This window comes from Oryzias latipes, chromosome 10, assembly GCF_002234675.1.
Source record: "Oryzias latipes chromosome 10, ASM223467v1".
NCBI lineage: Eukaryota > Metazoa > Chordata > Actinopteri > Beloniformes > Adrianichthyidae > Oryzias > Oryzias latipes.
In genome coordinates this window covers 3,455,846-3,480,189 of record NC_019868.2, presented here as the reverse complement: position 1 = coordinate 3,480,189, position 24,344 = coordinate 3,455,846, and the positions used below count along the sequence as shown (strand labels likewise).

Here is a 24,344-nt window from a genome sequence, read left to right as displayed (position 1 = left end):
TCCTTTCTTTTGTGCCCTTACCCCCCTCCCCCTTCCCCCCATATTACATCCCTCTCTTCTTCCCTTTTCTCATTTCTGTCCGGTCCAAAAAAAAAAATGATGCAAATACAATAAATGTAAATAAAGTTTTGCCTAAATTACAAAAGGGGTTTATTTAATTATACACATTGTGTGTCAGAAGATTGATAACCCGCTATTGTAACAGTAAAACCTGTATAATACAAGAGGCCTTATGCTCTGCTGTTAGCTCAAGTTTTGGACAGGACAACATCAGCACGTCAAGGAAAAGGTAAGTGATCCATAAGTGACAGAGAATACAAGCAAAAAATGTAAACATGCTGCATGCCTGGTAGAGGCAAGAGATGTTCACATTTCAGTTCCAAACAAACTAGAAGAACTTCATGGTTTTTCAGGACTTTCAGTTGATGTCCACTGAACTATGAACTTTGTAGTCCTTCTAAAACCAAAACCATATTCATCGACCTGAATATGATCTCACATGGACTTTTATTTTTTATGGTCTGTAGATATGCTTCTCTTCATTTTATGCCTTATCTGTGTGCATGCGCTGTCCTAGAAGTCCGACCTCCTCCTGTCAGTCTTTGTTTTACGCCTTTTTTTTAATATCTTTAGTTATTTTTCTGTTCTTGTGTTGGAAAAACGTTTCAGACGTTGTTCCTTCTGAAGTGATCACTTCCTCAGTAAGTAATATCCGTGTTTCTTCTGGTTAAGTCTTATCTTTGATTTCAGGGTTTGCCATTTTTCCATTTGTTTATCCAATTGCATGAACAGGATAGTTGGTTTAAATTCACTTAGTTTTGCCTTTTTTTGGTCATTTTGATGTTGGTTGTTAAAACTGCAGAACATCAGTGTATTAAATCATTTCAGCCCAGAATAAAATCTGTTTTCTCATCTGTTCTCTAATTCAGACTTAATAATCATTATGGTTCAAAAACCTGAGCTGCTTTCAGATAAAGGCTTAAAAACTATGAGTAGACCAGAAATTATTTTGTTTAGAGCACTGAAGTTTAAATGATTATGAAGAAAAAAAATAAAAAACATTATTTCTTGATAAAAACTTAATGAAATTTGTGTTTGATAGATTTTTTCTTTGCCTTAACAACAATTGTTATAGTAGCTATCATAAAAAAAAGTAAATAAAACACATGCGTCACTTAATTTTTTCATTATGGTGTGAGGTAAAAATAGGCCTTGCACACACACACAGATATATATATATATATCTATATATCTATATATAGATATATCTATATATCTATATATATCTATGTATATATATATATATATATGTAGATATAGATATATATATAATTATATTATACATTTTTTTATGGAGAAAGCATGGAAAGTGCAGGTGGTAATTGGAGCACTCGGGGCAGTAACCCCCAAGCTGGAGGAGTGGCTACAACAGATACCTGGAAAGACTTTAAAATGTTGAAATTTATGAGAATAAAGTTGTAAAAATATGAGAAAACAGTGAACACTTATGGAGAATGAAGTTATAATTCAATGAGTAACAAGTAGAAAATGTACAGGTTGAAGTCACAAATGTATGAGACTAAAGGCTGTTTACAAAGAAAAATAGCAACAACAAGAAAAAAGGACGAATATGGAATTTCAGTATGAGAGATTTAAAATTCATTGTAAGCGGTTACTTCAGCTTTGGTTTTACAACTAAGGAAATACTAAGCAATGAGTGAGTCGACATAGTTTATTATAAGTAAAAGGATATTGAAAATAACATTCAGGAAATTGCACCACTTCATAAAAAAAAATTCACACAGATTTAAGCCGGCCGCGGATATCGCTGGTTTTCCATAAGACTGGTGATAAGGATACTTCACCCACAAGGACAGGATTTCTGTCAGGCATGCCGTTTATGCCATCTGCAGTATAGCTGCAGATATGGCTGCACTGATGGATTAAGTTGGCAAATGTGGATGGAGGCTAACACAACCAACTTTATTTTTTTAAATCGCATGGCTTTTTCCTTGTTATATGACAACGTTTTAGGTTGTTTTTCTTTTTTTTGTAGAATCATAATTTTTTTCTCTTAGTTTTACGATTTTCTTATCGTTATTTTTTTTACTTATCTCATATTTTTACAACTTCAGTCCCATATTTTTTTTTATGGTGGTCATTGCAAAAAATACTTCTTGCTAAATACTTACTGATCTACTTTGAGAAAACATTATTTACGTATGTCCTTTAAACAAAATTACGACGGAGTTTTAGGCCCACCCAAAAAATAAATAAATAAATAAATGAATTTACGACTTAAAATCTCGTAAATTTACGAGTTTTTCTCTCCTAAATTTACGACTTAAAATCTCGTAATTTTGCGAGAAAAAAGTCATAGATTAACAAGGAGAAAACACCGAAGTTGTCTGTCGAAGCCTATCTTGAAGATGAAATATGTGGAGCCTTTTGTGAAGCTTTATTTCTGGATTATTATAGGTTTAAAACAAAGAGATTCTGAACCTTTTGGCAACTCACAATCAGATTATTGTCAGTGGAGCCTGCTTTCCGGGGTTCGGTGTCGGTAAAGCGGAGTTTCATATGTAAAATAAGGAGCTCAGAGACACATTTGGGTGTAGAGGATCGCTGCAGCTTTTATTCTCCTTTTTTTTCATACTTTATTGACAAACAACACAATACGATAACAATGTGAATGTCTCAGGGGAAATTGCAATGTGTACATATTACAGAAAATATAAGAAATAAAACAAAAAGTATATAAGTATATACACATACATATATATATATATATATATATATATATAAGACAAAAAGAATCATTACTTCAAAAATCTTTGGGGTTTAATAAATTTTCAATTTTTCAAAAATTAAATTAGTTCGAAGTGCTTTTTGGTTTTGCAGATGTTTAACAATGGTACAATACTGATTTATTTCACTCAAAAAATGCTGGAATTTAGGTTTGGAGTTTGACCATTTGGCTTTATGGATAAGAAATTTTGCCAATAATAATGAAGATGTAATGATGTAATGAAGATACAGTCTTTGTCTACTTTGATATTAAGGTAACCCAGAATAATGTCTTTATCTAAAAATGTGACAGTTTGTTTAGTTATATTTCCAATATAGTTCCCCACTTCAATCCAAAACATATTTGTATGTCAGCAGTCCACAAACAGATGATAAATAGTTTCCTCCTGAGTTCCACAGAATGAACAAGACAGGTCCATATCCACAACAAATCTACTCAAAGTTTTTTTGGTAGGATATATACAATGCAATATTTTGAAGGACACCTCTTTTATTTTGTTATTTAAACAGTATTTATCACTAATAGTCCAAGCATATGTCCAGTTTATGTCCACAAATTTGGACTCCCAATAAAACCTCCCAGCAGGTAAGGTTGTGGTATGTAAAAGATTTCTTCTTTGCTTATTGGAAACTGAATTAACACAAATATCCACATTGTCCAAAAAAATTGTCTGGGTTCTTAATTGACTTGTGTTATAAATCCCTTTAAACAGTTGAAGTAGACTGGTTGGAATGGCATCTAACACTATGGCATATTCTCTGGGTGAAACAGGAATACCGAATTTTAAAAGAAATTCTTCATACGTCAGGAGATGTCCATGAGAATTGAAAAGTTGTCTGATTAAAACAATATCATTATCTTGTATTGTACATTACTGTTATTCCAAATAAAACAAGTTGTTGGAGAAAAATTATGCTTATAAACGAGTTTCCAGGCCAGCAGGGCTTGTTTGTAAAAGTTTGAAAGTTTTGTGGGTAATTTTTCAATTTTATAATTACATTTTAGCAAGAATTTAATGCCTCCCATTGTGTCAAATATATATTTGGGAAGTGCATTCCAGAGCTTTTATTCTCCTTTTCATTCACAAACCCTGAAGTTCTTCCGTCACATTACGTCATGAACCTGTCATCCGAACACCAATGCGGAAGTAAACAGTGTTACCTACGCCCACTCCTGCCGATGGAACCTCGGTTTCAGCATAAAACAATAAAGAAGAATGACAATAGTCTGTTATATTATCATTAGAACGTTGAAAAAGGCAAAAGTGCTCCTCCTGGACGGAAGCGTCACACAAACGTAGAGATCTTGTCTTTGGTGGAGGAAGAAAGGATTCAAGTGGACAGCTGCAGGGACACTGATGTCTTCATGATTGGGCTGCAGAGATCCTGCAAACCAACCATCAATAAATAAAACTTTAATAACTTGTGAATCAAACAAATGAGCTTTAAACATTTGGAACATTACCAATAAACATTCAGCTCACCTGATCAACTGAGTTTAGTCGGTCTGTTCTGCTGCTGCGCGGCGTTCACCTGCTGCTCTGTATGCTCACTTCCACTTTAATCGTAAATTTATGAGCTTTTATCTCCTAAATTTACGAGATTTCGTAATTTTATTTTTTTTTTTTTTTTGTGGTGGCCCCAATACTACGTTGTACAAAATAGATGTTGCAAATAGGTTTTTTTACTATTTAAATGACCACAGAGCTAAGATGACATTTTTCAGAAGTTACTGCAGCAAAGAACATGTTTCAGTGCACTGACATGTCAGACTGCTTGGTCTTTCCACCACTGCCACAGCAGATCTTTATTTAGCTGCATGTTTGCATTCGGTGGACGATGCTTTGTACTCTATGAGCAGTCGGCTCGATAAATATTACAAGTTCATCTAAAAAAATTTGACTGAGTGAAAAAGTTGCAACTGATGTGCCTCAGAAAATCAAAATGTGAAAAATGTTAATGTTGTGTAACAAACCCTTTCTGTTTGCTCCCTTTGTTAAACAATCTGTTTGTTTTCTTCTGCAGTATAAGCATTGCTTTCATGCTTTTCCCATAGCCCTCCTGGATCTTTAGCACTGAGGTTTTTCCTCCGCTCGTTTCCCTTGCCTTTCAGCTGTGGGGCTTGTCACTTGCTGTGCTTAGCAGTATAGGCGTTTTCCCACACTGCTTGGTCCTGCTGCATGCTGCTGCAGGAGGGAAGGCTCCAGCCATGCTGCTAGTTTTCCCTCTGGGTGACAGAATCCTCGGTGAATCTCCTCTGCCCCTTCAACTGGGAAAACAAGCATCCCACCTGGGATTTTCTGCCATGTTCTATTATTTCTATTTTAGAGGATTGTGGGTGCATGTGTGTTTGTAATTTTTTTGTTTGTTTGAGTTTTATTTTTGTATGTTGTACTCTTGTTGGTCGGATGTGTCCTTCACTCCTGCATGAACCTTTGTGCGTTTATGTGAGGAGGTGTGTATCAACCCTTATGCTGTCCTAGGCACTTTAACTTTGGGAGTTGGGTCATCTAGACCCACTAGACAATGTGCTGAACCAAGTGGGGGTTTGTTATAAGGTTAACCTTATTCCCTTCTATTTTTAACTCTTTTTTGTATGAAAGTGTCGGTTTTGTTGTTTATATCGACTGTTTTTGTGCCTGGTGTAAGCCTGCATGAATCTGATGCTACTTTCACAACCATGGTCTTCACACTGATCACTATCTGATGCTGGCGTGTGTCCACCAGAAGAAATGTCAGAGCGGAGCAAATCTGGTGAATCTTGCTCCAGGCTTTGTCCCTCACAGTTCTATTCCCATATAGAAAGACTCTATGTCATAGAATTCCAGCGGGGCACCAATTGCGATGATTACTTACTCCTCCATGATCACTTTTCAAACGGTTGGCACTTCCGTGAACTAAAAGCACGCCACCCATATGTCACTATAAATCAGCGTCCCTTACCGGACTTTTCATTGGAAGTGGCCACTTGAACACAGGTTAACTAGGGCGGTGTGAACATAGCTTTAGTATTGAAGTGCTTATTACGTTTAATGTTTCCTCACAAAAAATGTTGTCTGTTTTATATTTCTTATATGTTGAAGTTTGAAAAAATCTCGTTGTTTGTAAAGACTTCATGTTTTTTTTTAACATGTCCCTGATTGATTTTTGCAGAATATCAAGTATCATCCTTCTTTGAGGAGACGTGCCTTAGACCCGACAATGAAAAAATATATAGCACGCAACACTGTTATTCTCATACTGGTCATGTTATGTTGCTCATTGCTCTACAATCTTTGGCCTCACAACAGAGCTGCGCTTCAGTCAGTGTTTTACAAAGGTAAACAAGCTCTGTGTCGTAACATGAGTCAAAATGTTCTGGTTTTTTGAATGCCTGATCATTTTTAATTGTCATTGCAGAAGTAGTGCGGACTAAATATATTTACACCCGGCCTCCTCCCTGGTCCAGCGGCCTCCCCGTTATCTTTGCCATTACTCCCACTTACAGTCGGCCGGTGCAGAAGGCAGAGCTGACACGTCTGGCCAATACTTTCCTCCATGTTCCCAACCTGCACTGGATTGTGGTGGAGGACTCTAAAAATACATCGACTCTGGTTAGCCACCTCCTCCAGAGCACAGGACTCAACTACACCCACCTTCATGTGGAGACCCCTTTGAAATTTAAAGTCACTGGTGGAAAAAAACGGATCCCACCTCGGGGCACTTTGCAGAGGAACCTGGCTCTGCAATGGCTACGACAGACCTTCAGTGTAAATGACAGCCACCCTGGGGTTGTTTACTTTGCAGATGATGACAACACCTACAGTCTGCAACTTTTTGAGGAGGTGAGTGGGTTTATTAGAATCCAAACTCCTTTTCCCCTTATTGTTCATTAATTCCTGATTGTTGGTTTAAGCTAAATTCAGACTTTTAACGTATTTACCTCTATTTCTGACAGATGCGTTTTACAACAAAAGTGTCTGTGTGGCCCGTAGCATTTGTGGGTGGATTACCATATGAATCACCTAAAGTAAACTCCTCAGGAAAGGTATATGGTTGGAGAGTCATCTTTGACCCCCATCGACCTTTTGCCATTGACATGGCTGGGTTTGCAGTGAACCTCAAGCTTATTCTGACCAAACCTCAGGCTAGATTCAAACTAACAGGTGTGAAGGCAGGATATCAAGAGAGCAGCTTACTAACAGACCTGGTGTCTCTTAGTGATTTAGAGCCAAAAGCTTCAAATTGCACTAAGGTGAGAGCGTCTTTCATGGTGTGAAACGTCCTCACTTTGTCACTAAGTCTGACGGTGGCCGTCTTCCTTTTTCCACGCAGGTTTTAGTGTGGCACACACGAACGCAGACTCCCATTTTGAGAAAAAACATCACAGGATTAGCGGATCTCATTGGAGAAATATAAAACAGGTGAGAGTGGAGAAATAAAATGGCTTTTTATTTTATTTTATGTATTTAACCTTTATTTAACCAGGAAAGTCCCGTTGAGATTAAAAACCTCTTTTTCAAGGGAGTCCTGGCCAAGCGCAGCAGTGACTAAAATACAGTTACATAATTACAAAGAGAAAAATAACAGGAAATAACAAACCGATCATGAAAAACAAGTGCATGTTAAGGAGTCAGCCTTGAGACCTCTCAGTTTAAATGTAAAAGCATTCAAAGAAATCAAATCTTTCAAGTTCCAGTCCTTCTGCAACATGTTCCATGCATAAGGTGCAGAGTGGACAAAAGCCTTTTTGCCCAGTTTGGTGCAAGCAAATGGAGCAAAGAGCAACACATGATCACGTGAACGAAGAGAATAAGAATCAGCCCTTATCTGTGACAGTAAGGAACAGATGTAGGTCGGCAATAGTCCAAGCAGTGCCTTATAAATGAAAGTGTACCAATGAATCCTCCTTTGTATGGCCAACCCACATGAGAATACAACTCACAGTGATGTGTCATTGTTTTACAGTTAGTAATAAACCTCAAAGAAGAATGATAAACCGTGTCACTCATTAGAAGACATTGAGCTGAAGCATTCATGTAAAACAGGTCTCCATAATCCAACACAGAGAGGAAAGTCGCAGCTACAAGTCGCTTCTTTACTTCACACGAAAAACACAGCTTATTTCGAAAATAAAAACCCAATTTTAGTCTCAGTTTCTTGACAAGATTCTCCACATGAGGTTTGAAATTGAGGGAGTCATCAATCAATACACCAAGTTACTTATACTCATGAACCACCTCTATGTTGTCACCTTCAAGAGTGGACACTGTGGGAATTGTATGAGGCATCTTCTTAAAATTAGAAAACAACATAAGCTTGGTTTTATCAGCATTGAGAACTAATTTGAGTTGAAGTAAGGATTGCTGGACAGCACCAAAGGCTTTCTGCAGGGATTCAATGGCCTGATCAAGAGTTGATCCACAGCAATAAATAACTGTATCATCAGTATAAAAATGCATATTAGCATCAGATACATTTGGTCCCAAATTATTTATATAAATAAGTAATAGGAGGGGACCTAATATTGACAATCCTGACGAAGAAGTCTTCTCTTTAAAACACCATGATCGACAATATCAAATGCTTTTGACAGATCAATAAATAGCGATGCACAATATTGCTTCTTGTCAAGAGCAACAGTAATATCATTGATCCCCTTCATTGCAGCTGTAACAGTGCTATGTTTTTTTCTAAAGCCTGACTGATATTTTGACAAGATTGAATTGGAAAATAAAAAGTATTTTAATTGCTCACTTACAAGAGATTCAAGAATTTTGCACAATACTGATAGATTAGATATAGGTCTGTAATTAGCTAAAATTGCTGGGTCACTTCCTTTTAATAAAGGGAGAACAAAAGCTGATTTCCAAACAGAGGGAATTTCTTTGGTTTCGACTTTGAGGTTAAAAAAAGAATTGTCAGAGGTTCTGCCACAAAATCAGCTGCTAGTTTCAAAAAGTAAGGGTCTATTAAGTCAGGTCCAAAAGATTTTTTATGATCTAGAGCAGGGGTCGGGAACCTTTTTGGCCAAGAGAGCCATAAAACGCCACATATTTTTAAATGTAATTTAAAAAGAGCCATACAATAATGTAGCGTCCCTTTCCCACACTGAGGCATGGAGACTTAACCTCTTTTAGGGTTCTTTATTCTGGTTACTGTAGACCACAACAAACGCCGTAAAATTAATTCAGCAACTCCTGAATCTCTCCCGCCGAGACGAGACGAGAGCGCGTCTCCCAACTTTATATTCCCCTGCTCCCGCTCCAGCCCTCCCATTTCCCTTATTCGGCCCATAGCTGAACCCCATTGGTCCAAACTACCTAACAACAGGCTGAGCGACAGAACTGAGGGCCAATCAGATCTCTGCTTGATGCGTTTCATGAACTCCAGAACTTATAACGCGGCCCAACAGCCACCCAGTTAAACTCAGACCGCAACGATATGTTTGAAACTAAATATACAAGTGAATGTGTGCATTTGATGTAATTTCAACACTTTTAAAGTACAATAAGTCTGTGGATTATTTTTAATAACATTGTTATGCTGTTGCTAATAAATGATGAGTATTTCTCGTGGTGGTTTTGCTGATGGTGGTCTAGTCTGGTTGATACGTGGTGAGTTTCTGCTTCATGCAGGCGTTGAGACTTTAAACGTGATCGTAGGTCTGAATGTTCTTTAGATGTGAGGCAGACGCTCACATGCAGACGTGGAGACAAACACACACTCACACACTGCAGTGAGTGACGGGCAGCGGGTTTTACGTTTTTACAATCCCTGCGTGATTCACCTGCTGCCTGTCCCCACAACACCTCAGCCCCACCCTCTGCTTTCTCCCTCACACATCCCGTCCCCGCTACTGCGCGCTCCCGTCTCTGAGAAAGAGCGCGCAGTTTTAGGCACGGCAATTCACAGGTTTCCAGCTGGTACAAACTCTGTGAAATTATAGATAATAGTAAACTGATGGTGCTGGCGCAGATTTTTCTCTCCAAGCACCGCTACTACTGCGCGCCTCTGGCATCGCATCGCGCCCGAGAAGGACTGGACTAATGATAAAAAAAAGCATAATTAAAGATTTGTCTGCGAGCCACATGTGACCATCAAAAGAGCCATATATGGCTCGCGAGCCATAGGTTCCCGACCCCTGATCTAGAGCTTTCAGGGCTTTGTGCACTTCCTGAATGGTGACTGGTATAAAATTAAAAGGGTGTCCAGTGTACTCTGGGGGGTCAGTGCAGGGTTTCACAAAGTCTGCTCCTTCAGAGTCAAACAAGGAACTAGAAGATATAAAATGTTTGTTAAAAACAGGGCCAGACTCATTTGAAATATATCTTGGTAGAGCCTGTGAGCTTTTACTCACAGAAATGGACTTAATAAATTTCCAGAATTTCTGTGGATTATTTTAATTTTCTGTGGTGACAGATTAATAATATTCTGATTTGGCCTTTTTAATAAGGGAAGAGCATTTGTTTCTTACTTGTCTAAAAGCAGACCAATCATTTGTAGCGCCAGTTTTCCTTTCACAGGCCCAAGCCATGTTACGCTCATGCATAGTATCTATGTCATATGCATAATATCTATAGTATACCCTGTGCCTTCTTAAAGGAGCATGCTTATTTACAAGTTGTATAAAACTTGTCTCAAAAAAAGTCCAAGCTAATTCTACATCTGGCAAGAGATCTATGTTCCCCCTTGTTAACTGCAGACAAATCATGGTGATATGCTTGTTGATTAAAAAGTTTGAGATTTCTCTTATAAACAATGCATGGTTTATATTTGGGGATTTTGGTGTTCCTAACAGCAGCCACCACACAGTGGTCACTCAAATCATTGCAGAAAACACCTAAAGATGAGAATTTATGTGGTATACTTGTTAAGATTAAATCAGTTAAGGTGGATTTATCAAGACACTTAAGATTAGGCCGAGTGCGCAAATTGACCAACTGGGTAAGATTAACAGAATCACAAAAGGACTTAAACTCATCAGAAACTGGATTACGCCAGTCCCAGTTCAAATCTCCTGCCAAAACAAGCTCACTGTAAATTATTTTGGCCAAAAGATGCTTTAGGGATTGTAATGCATACTTGGAGGCAGATGGAGGCCTATAACACCCAACAACAGTTATGCAAAGGCCCTTTGCTGTTTCCACATTCAATGCCAAAAATTCCATTTGTTTACAGATGGATTCTGACAGAACTATTGATACATCAAATCTTGATTTAACATAAACAGCAACACCACCACCTTTTTTAGGCCTGTCAGTACGAAAAACATTGTAACCATGTATATTAATAACCTCATTAGCTATAGGTTTAGACAGCCATGTTTCCGAGATTATTACAATATCAGCGTCTGTTGATTTAACCCAAATCCTGACCATGTCCATTTTAGATAACAAGCTGCGCACATTAAGATGGACAAATTGGAGCCCTGACATGGCTTTAAAGTCGGATGGTGTCTGTGTACACTGTGGCTCAGGACCAGGGTTAGGTTGCACATTGCCAGACAGAAGTAAAAGCAATACAATAAACAATCTCTGCCTCATTGCCTTACATTTTGAGTCTGTCTTGAGGGAGGATGATACCAAACAAAATCTCTTGTTAAAAAGATGCAAAGCTAGAACACTTTGAAGTTTAGGTAAATCTCTGGGCAGAGCAGATGATAAGTTCATGTCCTGAGTCCTGTGCCAGAAGAATTGGTAGTTGCGCAGGTTGAACAGCAGGATTAGTTTGAGTGCACCCAGGGATGATAACTCACCCCCAGGTCCCACACAACCAGGAAACAAAATAAAGTTGTAACTAATGCCATTGTCCACAACTTAATGGACTTGTCTACTTGCAGTGATTGGATATTAGAAGCTGCACAGACCTCAGAGTAGTACAGAAGGCTCCAGTTGGCAACACAGGTCCCAGAGTGATGTAGCAGGCTCAAGCCAGATTAGTTCAGGCCCCAGAGTGATGTAGCAAGCTCCAGCCGGGTGACGCAGGTCCCAGAGTGATGTACAAGTTCGAGCCGGGTGGCACAGGCCCCAGAGTTAGGTAGCAGGCTCAAGCCGGTTAGCACCAGACGCAGAGTGATGTAGCAGGCTCAGGCTGGGTGGTACAGGCCCCAGAGCGAGTAGGGCAATTCAAAATCACAGGGCAGCTCACAAAAACAGGGTAAAAGTATAGATCCATAGTCCACAAATATATAAGATGATAAAACAGAATTTACACGTTTTCAAAAATAAAAATGCTCTAAAATCCATTAAAACTGGAAAAATCAGACAGACATAAAACAGACCTATGACTTGCTGCTGCCATCTTGGATGATGAACTGAAATCGCTTGCATTTCAACTTTTCCCCTTTTTCCCTCATCTCAAAGTTGTACCTTGAACCTTTTTCTTGTGTGCAGTCAGCTCTTCCCCATTTCTCCTGTGCTCTTCTTCTTTTCCAGGCAGCTGCTGCTTTGCTTTGGAGCAGCTTACACTGAGGGACCTCACTACCACAAACACCCACCTTTGATGCCACCACAGTTCCAATAGTTTCACATATTTAGAGCTTGCAATATTTTAACTGAGATCATAAACGTTTTTTACTGGCAAAGATGAACAAATTCCAGATGCCATCCATTTTCCAAACCTAATTAATTATTTTGGGAGTCTATGGTTGCTGGAGCCTATCCCAGCTACTGTTGGGCAAAGGCGAAAACCTGGAGAAAACTCACACATCCACAGGAAGAACATGCAAACTCCACACAGAAAAGTCCCAGCTGGTATTTGAACGTGCAAGACCTTATTGTTTGAAGGCAAGAGTGTTGCCCTCTATCCCACCGTGAAGCCTGATTCAGAACACAATCACCTGTTTTTGATAATGTTATTGATATTGATGGCCATTTATTTAAATAGAGTTTTGTAAAATAAAACACTTTAACCCCGTGATGCCTGAATTTATTTTCTGTTATAAAAACGTTTTCCCATGTGTTTTTTTATATGTAAATGCTAAATTGAAATCATTTTGTATGGTGTCAATTCAGCGCCTAAAGTATTGCGCATCAAAACCATAAAACCACGAAGAACAAAACCAAATCCGCGAATCAAAATGCATAAATTAAGGAACCAAAAGCCATAATTTGCAACCAAAAGATATAACCCAAAGCACAATCCTATTTCTCAGCCGCAGATTTGTTTTCTCACCATTCTGAAGTCATCATTTTGAGTTGCGCTTTTATTCTGAAATTGTCTTTTTGAGTCGCGCTTTTATTTTTTACGGTTTTGATTCTAAAACCTCTTGACATGTAAAATCAGTGTCACGTCAGTCGGGGGGGTGGAGGCGGGACATCTCCAACATCCAGAAGCTCATAGGCTACCGAAACTCTGAACATACCAGTTTCAAAGGGTGAGTTTTTCATGTTTTTCAAATATTTTACTATATTCAACGATCAAGCGTGTACTTTATGTAACCGAGGGACGCCAGCACAGACAGATGAGCTCCACCAGTAGCTGCTAGTGAAAAAAATATGTTAGAAAGTAAGATGTATGTAAAAGTCGTGAAAAGAGCCGGAAACCCCGCTAGCATTGAGCTAACTAGCATGGCTAACACAGGAGAACAATGTTTTTAATGAATGGTGATAGTGTTTCACGCAACGTCTTACTTTCTAACATCTTTTTTCACTAGCAGCTACTGGTGAAGCTTATCTGACTGTGCTGGTGACGGCGTCCTCTGGTTACATAAAGTACACGTTTGATCATTTAATATTGTAAAAGATTCGAAAAACATGAAAAACTCACCTTCTAAACTGGTATGTTGACGTAAGATTCAGAGTTATTCGGTAGCCAATGAGCTACTGGATATCGGAGATGTCCCGCCTCCCCTCCCCTTGACTGACGTGACGCTGATTTCACGTGTCGTGTATTAGAATCAGGCCAAGGCCGACACTGCTGGAAAACTTCACTGCGTCAGAACTATATGTGTTTAGCGCCATCTAGCGCTCAAGCACAGTAGTTCTGTTGGACCGGAGCCTTCAAATGAGCAAATGTTTGTGTTCAGATCTGAGGTTTGTCTCAAGAAGCGCGATGAGTTGAAACGGACTAAACTGAACCTGAACCGAGGAGGAATCAGAAGAGACTGCAGGTCATGTTTAGCCCAGGTTGCTTATCCTAAAATAAAGTTGTAGTCGTTGCTAATATCTCAACATTGTGTTTTTTTGTCTTGCAACAGAGGTTTTAATGGTTTTCTTCTTAATTGCTTTTTTTGCCTCTGCAAAAACAAACATGTATTTTCTGTTTTATAACAGATGTTCCAGGGATTTTGGGTTTCTCTGTCTTTATTGTGCATATGTCACAATGCAGTCACTTTATTTATCAGAGAATAAGTTGTGCTGTTTTTCTGGGGTTTTATTTATTTATTTTGCACAAAAGATCTGCTCATTGTGTAACTCCTACACAGGTGTAACTTGTATGTGATTTAAATAAATAGCAACAATCAATAGAGAGCACTGTAGGTATGTGCATCAGTATTTGCTACTGACTGCAAGGCTTGAGCGTGATCCAGAATCAGACGGATGGAGTTGTAGGTAGTTCAATATAAAAAGATAAATACATTTTATGTTCGTTGCATTACTTTATTTTTCGAGTATTTAACAACAGCACATTTTTTATCTGTCCTGTCCATCAGGCAAGCAAACAGGAAAGAGCCTCTTGTGTTTGACAGATGTTATCATTACAATAGGGGGTTGTGTAGCTTTAAACACACACGATAAGACAAAAATTTATGGATCCCATGACAGGGAAACTTTGCTTTAGATTTCCTGTTGGAACATTTTAATGTGAAAATTACACTTTTTCCCTTAAGATTTCCCTTAATCATCAAAACTGAAGCTGAAAAATTCAATGCCAACTTCATCCTCATACAAGCCATTCTATTTATTACTGCTTCTTTTTGTTTTTTATCAGGTGAAAATGTATTTATTCGACAATAAAGCTGACTTTAAATTTGACCTTGACTTTGAAATTACATCTGCAGCCTGGTGATTAAATGTTACACTGATTGACCTTTGTCTATTGTAGAACTCTATAGTGGAGGATGTGCAGGGTCTTTCTCGCATAAATAACTTATTTATTGGTATTTAATGGGAATTATAAAGGTCTAGGTGAAGTCTTTAATATTTTTACTGGTTTCTGTTTAAAAACCTTTAAACTGACAAACTTGCAGCTAATCCAAATCAAAACTCTTCACAGAATTAACTACACTGGACAGAGGATGTTTAAGATGGGTCTCAGTAACTCAGACATTTGTCAGCACTGTGACAGTAATCTACCCGACAATTACATGCATGCACTATGGTTCTGCACGCCTGTCCAGGATCTCTGGCAGCAGTTATGTGCCGATCTATCAGTCTGGCTTAAGGTTTCAATCACGGCTTCACAGTCACTTTGTGTGCTTGGTGACATGAGCGTCATAGACACAGGAGGATTCATAATTTTAATAATTCTTTTTACAGCAAAAAAAAAACATTTCAATAAGGCTGATGTTATTCACACGTATTTATGTGCAACAAGCACTAAACCTTATAGAAAAAAATTGTAGGCCCTATGTATGTGCAGCCAGGATGCGCATTGCAACATTCTTCGCACGTACTGTAATGCGCCCAAGACTGAATGTTATTGTTGGCACGAGTCATAAAGTTAATGTCCAATTAATTGTCTCCCACTAAGGTGTGTGAAACGTGATCTGCACATTTGATTCTTTCCCCTTGGGGAGCAGTGAGCTGCAGACACAGCCGCACTCAGTAACCATTTGGTGGTTTGACTAACCGTAACCGTAATTCCAACCTTAACCCTTCCTCTGGGTCTGTGCAGCTAAGAAAAAAGTACAGCACTGGCTGCATGTATTTAGAAAATTACATGTAAATAGTCACCTTCTTTTGCTAAACTCGAAAAACCAGACAAATAGTAATGTAACTCAATACAGGAATATGCGCTTCGATCATATCAGCTTGGAAGAAATGTCAGCCATAAGTTCAAGTTTCTCATAAAGAATGTAGTCTCTTTGGCAGTAGTGGGTTATAGTACGGGCAGTACGGGCGACTGCCTGGGGCAGCAGTTCAAAGTGGGCACCAGCTCAGTGCTTAGAGAAAAAGAAATCTTGCACTGATGCTTTTCTATTATCAGTTATATCAGGGTGTTTGAATTGGCCCCAACCCAACAAACTGGCACTCCCTGCAGCTGCATACGCTCCTGTCTATATATGTGTTGAAGGTTTTCACATTATTCACATTTCACATCTGTAAATATGCTTAGTGAAAAAATAAACTACCGTAATGAGTCTGGTTACAAAATACAGCGTTACATGATTTCTCAAACAACGAAGCTCCAACAAAAATGAGCAGATCATTATGTTCTGCCTCTCCTGGGAGCGTTTCAGTTTGGCCACTAGGTGAAGCTCATGATTTAGCATTACACTTTATTACAGAAGATTTGGGCACAAATCTGTGCTTTAGACCACAAATGGTTTCCATAAAAGAGTTTGGAAAATTTGTGCCTGTGAGTATAAAGTTGTTCTCGTCTAGTCAGCAGTGTATGTTTAAGTTAAATGAGTGTTAGCATTAGCCGTCTTATGGGAAATTCCAATATACATCAAGCTAGCTGACTTAGGATATACTGCTGTTATGCCGCCCTACTATCAGGGGATGTCCTGTAAGTGCCCTACCTGCCAATTATAACTATACCCATTATTACACACACCCTTTACCCCCTTTCTTTTGTGCCCTTACCCCCTTCCCCCCATATTAAATCCCTCTCTTCTTCCCTTTTCTTATTTCTGTCCGGTCCAACAAAAAACTGATGCAAACAAATGTAAATAAAGTTTAGCCTAAATTACAAAAGGGGTTAATTTAATTATACGCATTGTGTGTCAGAAGATTGATAACCCGCTATTGTAACAGTAAAACCTGTATAATACAAGAGGCCTTATGCTCTGCTGTTAGCTCAAGTTTTGGACAGGACAACATCAGCACGTCAAGGAAAAGGTAAATGATCAATAAGTGACGGATAAAACAAGCAAAATATGTAAACATGCTGCATGCCTGGTGGAGGCAGGACATGTTTCAATCTTCAGTTCCAAACAAACTAGTTTTTCAGGACTTTCAGGTACTGTTCACTGAACCATACATAATCATCGACCCGAATATGATCTTACATGGACTTTTTTTGGTTTTATGGTCTGTAGATATACTTCTCTTTTTTATATGCCTTATCACTGTGTGCATGCGCTGTCGTAGAAATCAGTTATCCTCCTGTCAGTCTTTCTTTTACGCCTGCGTTTTTTTTAAACTCTTTAGTTATTTTTCTGTTCTTGTGTTGGAAAAACGTTTCAGACGTTGTTCCTTCTGAAGTGATCACTTCCTCAGTAAGTAATATCCGTGTTTCTTCTGGTTAAGTCTTATCTTTGATTTCAGGGTTTGCTATTTTTCCATTTGTTTATCCAATTGCATGAACAGGATATTTGGTTTAAATTCACTTAGTTTTGCCTTTTTTTGGTCCATTTGATGTTGGTTGTTAAAACTGCAGAACCTCAGTGTATTAAATCATTTCAGCCCAGAATAAAATCTGTTTTCTCATCTCATCTGTAAATCAGATAATATTCATTATGGTTCAAAAATCTAAGCTGCTTTCAGATAAAGGCTTAAAAACTATGAGTAGATCAGAAATCAGTTTGTTTAGATCACTGAAGTCTAAATGATTATAAAGAAAAAAATAAAAAACATAAATACTTGATAAAAACGAAATAAAATTATTTTCATAGGTTTTTTTGCCTTAATAACAATTGTTATAGTAGCTATAATGCGTCCCTTAATTTTTCATTATGGTGCGAGGGAAAAATAGGCCTTGCACACACACACACACACACACACGCACACACACAGGGGCAGCCGTGGTGCAGCGGTAGGGCGGTCGACCCATGATCATAAGATTGCAGGTTCGATTCCCGCCTTCCACGCCCATGTGTCGAAGTGTCCTTGGGCAAGACACTGAACCCCACCTTGCCTCTGGTGGGAGGTTGGCGCCAGTGTTCGGTGGCGGAGCCGCCATCAGTGTGTGAATGTGTGTGTGCATGGGTGAATGGGACTGTGACTGTTAAGCACTCTGGGCCTTCGTAAGAGGGTAGAAAGCCATTTACACAGCTATATATATATGTATATATATTTAATAAACACTCAGGTATATGTACAAGTTTTGTAGTGAAGAGTTTTTGTTTGCAGAAAAGGAATCTAATATGACTTTGGCTTAAATTCACTCTGATATCGAAACTACAGTGGAGTATTAGGGCCACCATTAAAATATTAAATAGGTTAGTGAGACAAACGTACAAATAGATAAGTAAATTAATGAGAGTAAAGTTTAAAATTTATACGAAGAAAGTTGTAAAAATATGAGAAAGCAGTGAACATTTCAGGAGAATGAAGTTATAATTCAATGAGTATTAAGTAGGAAATGTACAGGTTAAAGTCATAAATGTATGAGACTAAAGGCTGTTTACAAAGAAAAATAGCAATAAGAAGAAAAAAGGACCATTATGTAATTTCAGTATGAGAGATTTAAAATTCATTGTAAGCGGTTATTTCAGCTTTGGTTTTACAACTAAGTAAATATTAAGCATGAGTGAGTCGACATGGTTTATTATAAGTAAAAGGATATTGAAAATAACATTCAGGAAATTGCACCACTTCATAAAAAAAATTCACACAGATTTAAGCCGGCCGCAGGGATATCGCTGGTTTCCCAAAAGACTGGTGATAAGGATACTTCACCCACAAGGACAGGATTTCTGTCAGGCATGCCGTTTATGCCATCTGCAGTATAGCTGCAGATATGGCTGCACTGATGGATTAAGTTGGCAAATGTGGATGGAGGCTAACACAACCAACTTTATTTTTTTGAAATCGCATGGCTTTTTCCTTGTTATATGACAACGTTTTATTTATTTTTTATTTTTGTAGAGTCATAATTTTTTTCTCTTAGTTTTACGCGTTTATGTGAGGAGGTGTGTACTAAGTGGGGGTTTGTTATAAGGTTAACCTTATTCCCTTCTATTTTGAACTCTTTTTTGTATCAAAGTGTCGGTTTCGCTGTTTATATCGACTGTTTATGTGCCTGGTGTAAGCCTGCATGAATCTGATGCTACTTTCACAACCATGGTCTTCACACTGATCACTATCTGATGCTGGCGTGTGTCCACCAGAAGAAATGTCAGAGCGGAGCAAAACTGGTGAATCTTGTGCCAGGCTTTGTCCCTCACAGCTCTATTCCCATATATGAAAGACTCTATGTCATATAAATTAGGGCACCAATTGCAATTATTAATTTCTCCTCCAGGGCTGCACGGTGGCCTAGTGGTTAGCGCTCTTGCCTCACAGCAAGAAGGCCCCTGATTCAAGTCCCAGCAGAGGGACCTGAAACAGAACGTCAAATTGTTCCTAGGTGTGAGTGTGACAGTGAATGGGTGTGTGTTTGTGGACATTCTACCCTGCGACAGACTGGCGACCTGTCCTATCCCTGCCTTTGCCCACAAGTGGCCGGGATAGGCTCCGGCAGCCCCGTGACCCCGAAAGGGAAAAACAGAGTAGAAAATGATTGAATGATGAAAGACTGAATTTTTCCTCCATTATCGCTTTTCAAACGGTTGGCACTTCCATGAACTAAAAGCACGCCATCCAAATGTCACTAGCAAATCAAAGTCCCTGACTGGTCAATCTGGTTGAACTTTGATGGACTTTTCATTGGAAGTGGCCACTTGAACACAGGTCATCTAGGGCGGTGTGAACAAAGCTTTAGTGTTGCAGTGCTTATTACGTTTAACGTTTCCTCACAAAAAATGTTGTCTGTTTTTTTTATGTTGATGCTTAAAAAAATCTCACACTTCATGTTTTTTTAACATGTCCCTGATTGATTTTTGCAGAATATCAAGTATCATCCTTCTTTGAGGAGACGTGCCTTAGACCCGACAATGAAAAAATATATAGCACGCAACACTGTTATTCTCATACTGGTCATGTTATGTTGCTCGTTGCTCTACAATCTTTGGCCTCACAACAGAGCTGCGCTTCAGTCAGTGTTTTACAAAGGTAAACAAGCTCTGTGTCGTAACATGAGTCAAAATGTTCTGGTTTTTTGAATGCCTGATCATTTTTAATTGTTATTGCAGAAGTAGTGCGGACTAAATATATTTACACCCGGCCTCCTCCCTGGTCCAGCGGCCTCCCCGTTATCTTTGCCATTACTCCCACTTACAGTCGGCCGGTGCAGAAGGCAGAGCTGACACGTCTGGCCAATACTTTCCTCCATGTTCCCAACCTGCACTGGATTGTGGTGGAGGACTCCAAAAATACATCGACTCTGGTTAGCCACCTCCTCCAGAGCACAGGACTCAACTACACCCACCTTCATGTGGAGACCCCTTTGAAATTTAAATTCACTGGTGGAAAAAAACGGAACCCACCTCGGGGCACTTTGCAGAGGAACCTGGCTCTGCAATGGCTATGACAGACCTTCAGTGTAAATGACAGCCACCCTGGGGTTGTTTACTTTGCAGATGATGACAACACCTACAGTCTGCAACTTTTTGAGGAGGTGAGTGGGTTTATTAGAATCCAAACTCCTTTTCCCCTTATTGTTCATTAATTCCTGATTGTTGGTTTAAGCTAAATTCAGACTTTTAACGTATTTACCTCTATTTCTGACAGATGCGTTTTACAACAAAAGTGTCTGTGTGGCCCGTAGCATTTGTGGGTGGATTACCATATGAATCACCTAAAGTAAACTCCTCAGGAAAGGTATATGGTTGGAGAGTCCTCCTTGACCCCCATCGACCTTTTGCCATTAACATGGCTGGGTTTGCAGTGAACCTCAAGCTTATTCTGACCAAACCTCAGGCTAGATTCAAACTAACAGGTGTGAAGGCAGGATATCAAGAGAGCAGCTTACTAAAAGACCTGGTGTCTCTTAGTGATTTAGAGCCAAAAGCTTCAAATTGCACTAAGGTGAGAGCGTCTTTCATGGTGTGAAACGTCCTCACTTTGTCACTAAGTCTGACGGTAGCCGTTTTCCTTTTTCCACCCAGGTTTTAGTGTGGCACACACGAACGCAGACTCCCATTTTGAGAAAAAACATCACAGAATTAGCGGATCTCATTGGAGAAATATAAAACAGGTGAGAGTGGAGAAATAAAATGGCTCTGTGGTTGCTTACATTGTTTAAAGTTTCATTCCAACTATATTTTGATGTATTGTAAAATCGCTCTCAGTGGTCTTTTTTGTATAATTATGCAGATTTTTGGGAATATAATTTTTAGGACATGTTTTCTGCAGCGTAGCAAAAGCTCATTAGAAACACCCCCTCCAGTTGGTGAGCGCTCTCACTCTCCCCCACAAACTTACAGCCCCCCACAGCCACAACCTTACATTAGTGATTAAAAAATGACGAGCAATATTGGAGCTATCCAGTCATCCACCTAATTAATTCCTTTGGGAGTTTATGGTTGCTGGAGCCTATCCCAGCTACTGTTGGGCAAAGGAGAAAACCTGGAGAGAACTCAAGCATCCACAGGGAGAACATACAAACTCTACACTGAAAGGTCCCAGCTGGTATTTGAATGTGCAAGACCTTATTGTTTGGAGGCAAGAGTGTTGCCCTCTATCCCACCGTGAAGCCTGATTCAGAACACAATCACCTGTTTTTTGATAATGTTATTGATATTGATGGCCATTTATTTAAATAGAGTTTTGTTAAATAAAACACTTTAACCCTGTGATGCCTGAATTTGTTTTCTGTTATAAAAACGTTTTCCCATGTGTTTTTGTTTATATGTACTGTAAATGCTAAATTGAAATAATTGTGTTTAGTGTCAATTCAGCGGCTAAAGTGTATAGTAAAAGATTTGAAAAACATGAAAAACTCACCTTCTAAACTGGTGTGTTGACGTAAGATTCGGAGTTGTTCGGTAGCCAATGAGCTACCGGATATCGGAGATGTCCCGCCTTGCCTAGAATCAAAACCGCCAAAAATAAAAGTGCGACTCAAAAAGACAATTTTCAGAATAAAAGCGCAACGCAAAACGACTATTTCAGAATGGTGAGAAAACAAATCGGCGGCTGAGAAATAGGATTGTGCTTTGGGTTATATCTTTTGGTTGCAAATTATGGCTTTTAGTTCTCAATTTATGCATTTTGATTCGCGGATTTGGTGTTTTGATCGCAGTTTTATGGTTTTGATGCGCAATAGTTTAGTCGCTGAATTGACTCCATAATTTTGGAGCCAAAAGTTTAAACAGCCTTCAAAAACTGTCAAATGGATCTGCAATAACTTGAAAATATAAATTGCTGCTTTTTCATTCGACATACTGTGAGCATTGTGCTTTTTATTTTACCTTTTTCAGTTATATTTATCTGTTTTAGTCATGTTCTGTTATCAGCTGTGTCCCTGTCTAAGTTACAAAAAGTTCTAGTTAACATTCCACACCTGTTTTTATTTGTTAGTTGTCCTAGACATAAGTGACATGTTTTCAGGTCACAATTTATTAAGTTTTTATGTTTTCACCACCAAATCTGGTCTTCTGCATTTTGGGCCATGCACCACCTGTCCCTGCCACATGCATGAACAGAAAATTATTAATTAAATCTGTTTATGAGAAATAATTAAGTCCACCCAGAAGGACGTTCTCTTCTTGTAGAGAAATTAGTATTATTTTTTAGGTCTGTCTACACCTTGAAAGAAATTGCCCTTCAGGGATAAAATAGTCTGAATTCAATTTGAATTGAATTGAACTTAATTGAATTGAATTGAGAATATGAACCCTTAAATAACATACATTGACACATCAGGACAAAGATTTTGGTTTATTTACCATAACTAGATCCTGTTTATTGGTTATGTGACGTTCCAATATTGAGGCTTCAAGGCATGTTGAGTACTGGAGGGGATACTTTCTTGATGTGCGTATTGAGGATTTCCTTCATTTAGTGAAGGAGCTAAAATGATGACGTCCAAAGCTTTGCTGCTTGACTGTCCCACATGACTGATTCATAAAGAAGTTTGGATGTTGTTGTGAGTTTTGACAGTTGATATGAATCCCTTAGGCTCAATTTAAAATGTGGCTGTTTAATAGAGAGTTACAGTCAGTAAGTGTCTGGATTGAGATAGTTTGGAAATTTAAGAGACAACATTGTTTTTGAACAAAAGCCATTGACGTGTCCCCTAAACTGTAATCACTGGTCATATCAATGTCATTTACTTATTCACAGACTCTGTGCAAATTACCACGCACTTCCAATTCATGCCAACTGATATTTTTGCAGCCTTTAGATGTCCTGCTAGAGCAGGTGAAGTTTCAAGAAGCTTTGCGCCAATTGGATGAAACCAATTGGATGAAAGGCTTCAATGCTTCATGAAGCTTCATATGCCCCTCACTAGACTGTTAATTGTAATATATTTTGGTAGAGTTTACCCTTCCTGCCTTCCCGCTTACAAAAAGGACACCAGATCATCTTGTTTATATGTCAATGAAAAAAAAAGATCACTAAAGAATTCAGAAAATGATCAGATATTTGATTCATTCATTTTCTATTCCGTTTTTCCCTTTCGGGGTCACGGGGTTGCCGGAGGCTATCCCGGCCATTTGGGCGTAGGCAAGGGATATCCTGGACTGGTCGCCAGTCTTTCGCAGGGTGGAATATCCTCAATCACACATCCATTCACTCTCACACTCACACCTATGGACAATTTAGAGTTGCCAATCAACCTATGTAGCATGTAGACCCCGGAGAGAACCCACGCATACATGGGGAGAACATGCAAACTCCACACAGAAAGGTCCCCCATTGATGTTGTGTTTTTCATGTCCCCCAGCTGGGAATTGAACCAGGGGCCTTCTTGCTGTGAGGCAAGAGCGCTAACCACTGCGCCACCGTGCAGCCCTTTTTTTTTTTTGATTTGCATGTCAGATCTAAAACATTATCAAAATGAGAAATATGAGATAAATTGAGAAAATCAAATTGATATTGGAATATACCATTTAAATTGAGACACGGTAGGTTTATTTTACTTTAATGTAAAAATGACCAAGGACATTACATTAAATTACAGCAGATACACATGTGATTACAGGAAATCATAAAAAAGACAGTCAAGGTCAAAAAAAGACCTGCACGGAACTTAACACAGGGTAATTACTTATGTTTAGAAATCACAAAATGGTTGGATTTTTGTTTCCTAACATGCATATTAACATGATTAAATTTGTATGGAAAAATACAAATCCCAACATGTAATGAATGACTGCATTAACATATTTATGCGAACCGACAAGCATATCAGTTTTATAGGCCTGTACTGTTACAGCAGCTGGTAGACGAAGACCGAGGAGACGGACTCAAACAAACCATGTAGAATTAGAATTTTATAAACAAAGCCAGAGCATATCAGTAAGACTAGAAGACGCTCCCAAACATAATACAAGATACAAAAATAAATGCATTTTTTAAATAAAATACTGTTTTCATGTACAGTGGATTCATAAAAAG

General features: G+C 38.7%; 1 protein-coding gene and 1 pseudogene across 2 annotated transcripts; both read left to right on the top strand.

Moving 5' to 3' along the window:
- Positions 1 to 618: 618 nt before the first annotated feature.
- Positions 619 to 12,706, top strand: LOC101158332 (galactosylgalactosylxylosylprotein 3-beta-glucuronosyltransferase 1-like). Of its 2 annotated transcripts, none has more exons than XM_023959526.1 (6): positions 619 to 701; positions 5,962 to 6,127; positions 6,211 to 6,632; positions 6,746 to 7,042; positions 7,123 to 7,211; positions 12,225 to 12,706. In XM_023959526.1, exons 2-5 carry the CDS (start codon positions 6,010 to 6,012, stop codon positions 7,204 to 7,206), a joined length of 921 nt encoding a protein of 306 aa, XP_023815294.1. In that variant the 5' UTR covers positions 619 to 701; positions 5,962 to 6,009; the 3' UTR covers positions 7,207 to 7,211; positions 12,225 to 12,706. The 2 variants fall into 2 exon arrangements, with proteins under 2 accessions (XP_023815294.1, XP_023815293.1); XM_023959525.1 differs by having other exon boundaries at positions 6,208 to 6,632.
- A 4,091-nt stretch (positions 12,707 to 16,797) lies between these two features.
- LOC101164784 lies at positions 16,798 to 21,574 on the top strand (annotated as a pseudogene).
- The last annotated feature ends 2,770 nt before the right edge of the window (positions 21,575 to 24,344 follow it).

Coding starts and splice junctions, on each gene's coding strand:
- LOC101158332 (XM_023959525.1), top strand. CDS start 6,010: ATGAAAAAATATATAGCACGCAACACTGTTATTCTCATACTGGTCATG. Junction 6,128..6,207: donor TCAGTCAGTGTTTTACAAAG/GTAAACAAGCTC, acceptor TTGTCATTGCAG/AAGTAGTGCGGACTAAATAT. Junction 7,043..7,122: donor AAGCTTCAAATTGCACTAAG/GTGAGAGCGTCT, acceptor TTTTCCACGCAG/GTTTTAGTGTGGCACACACG.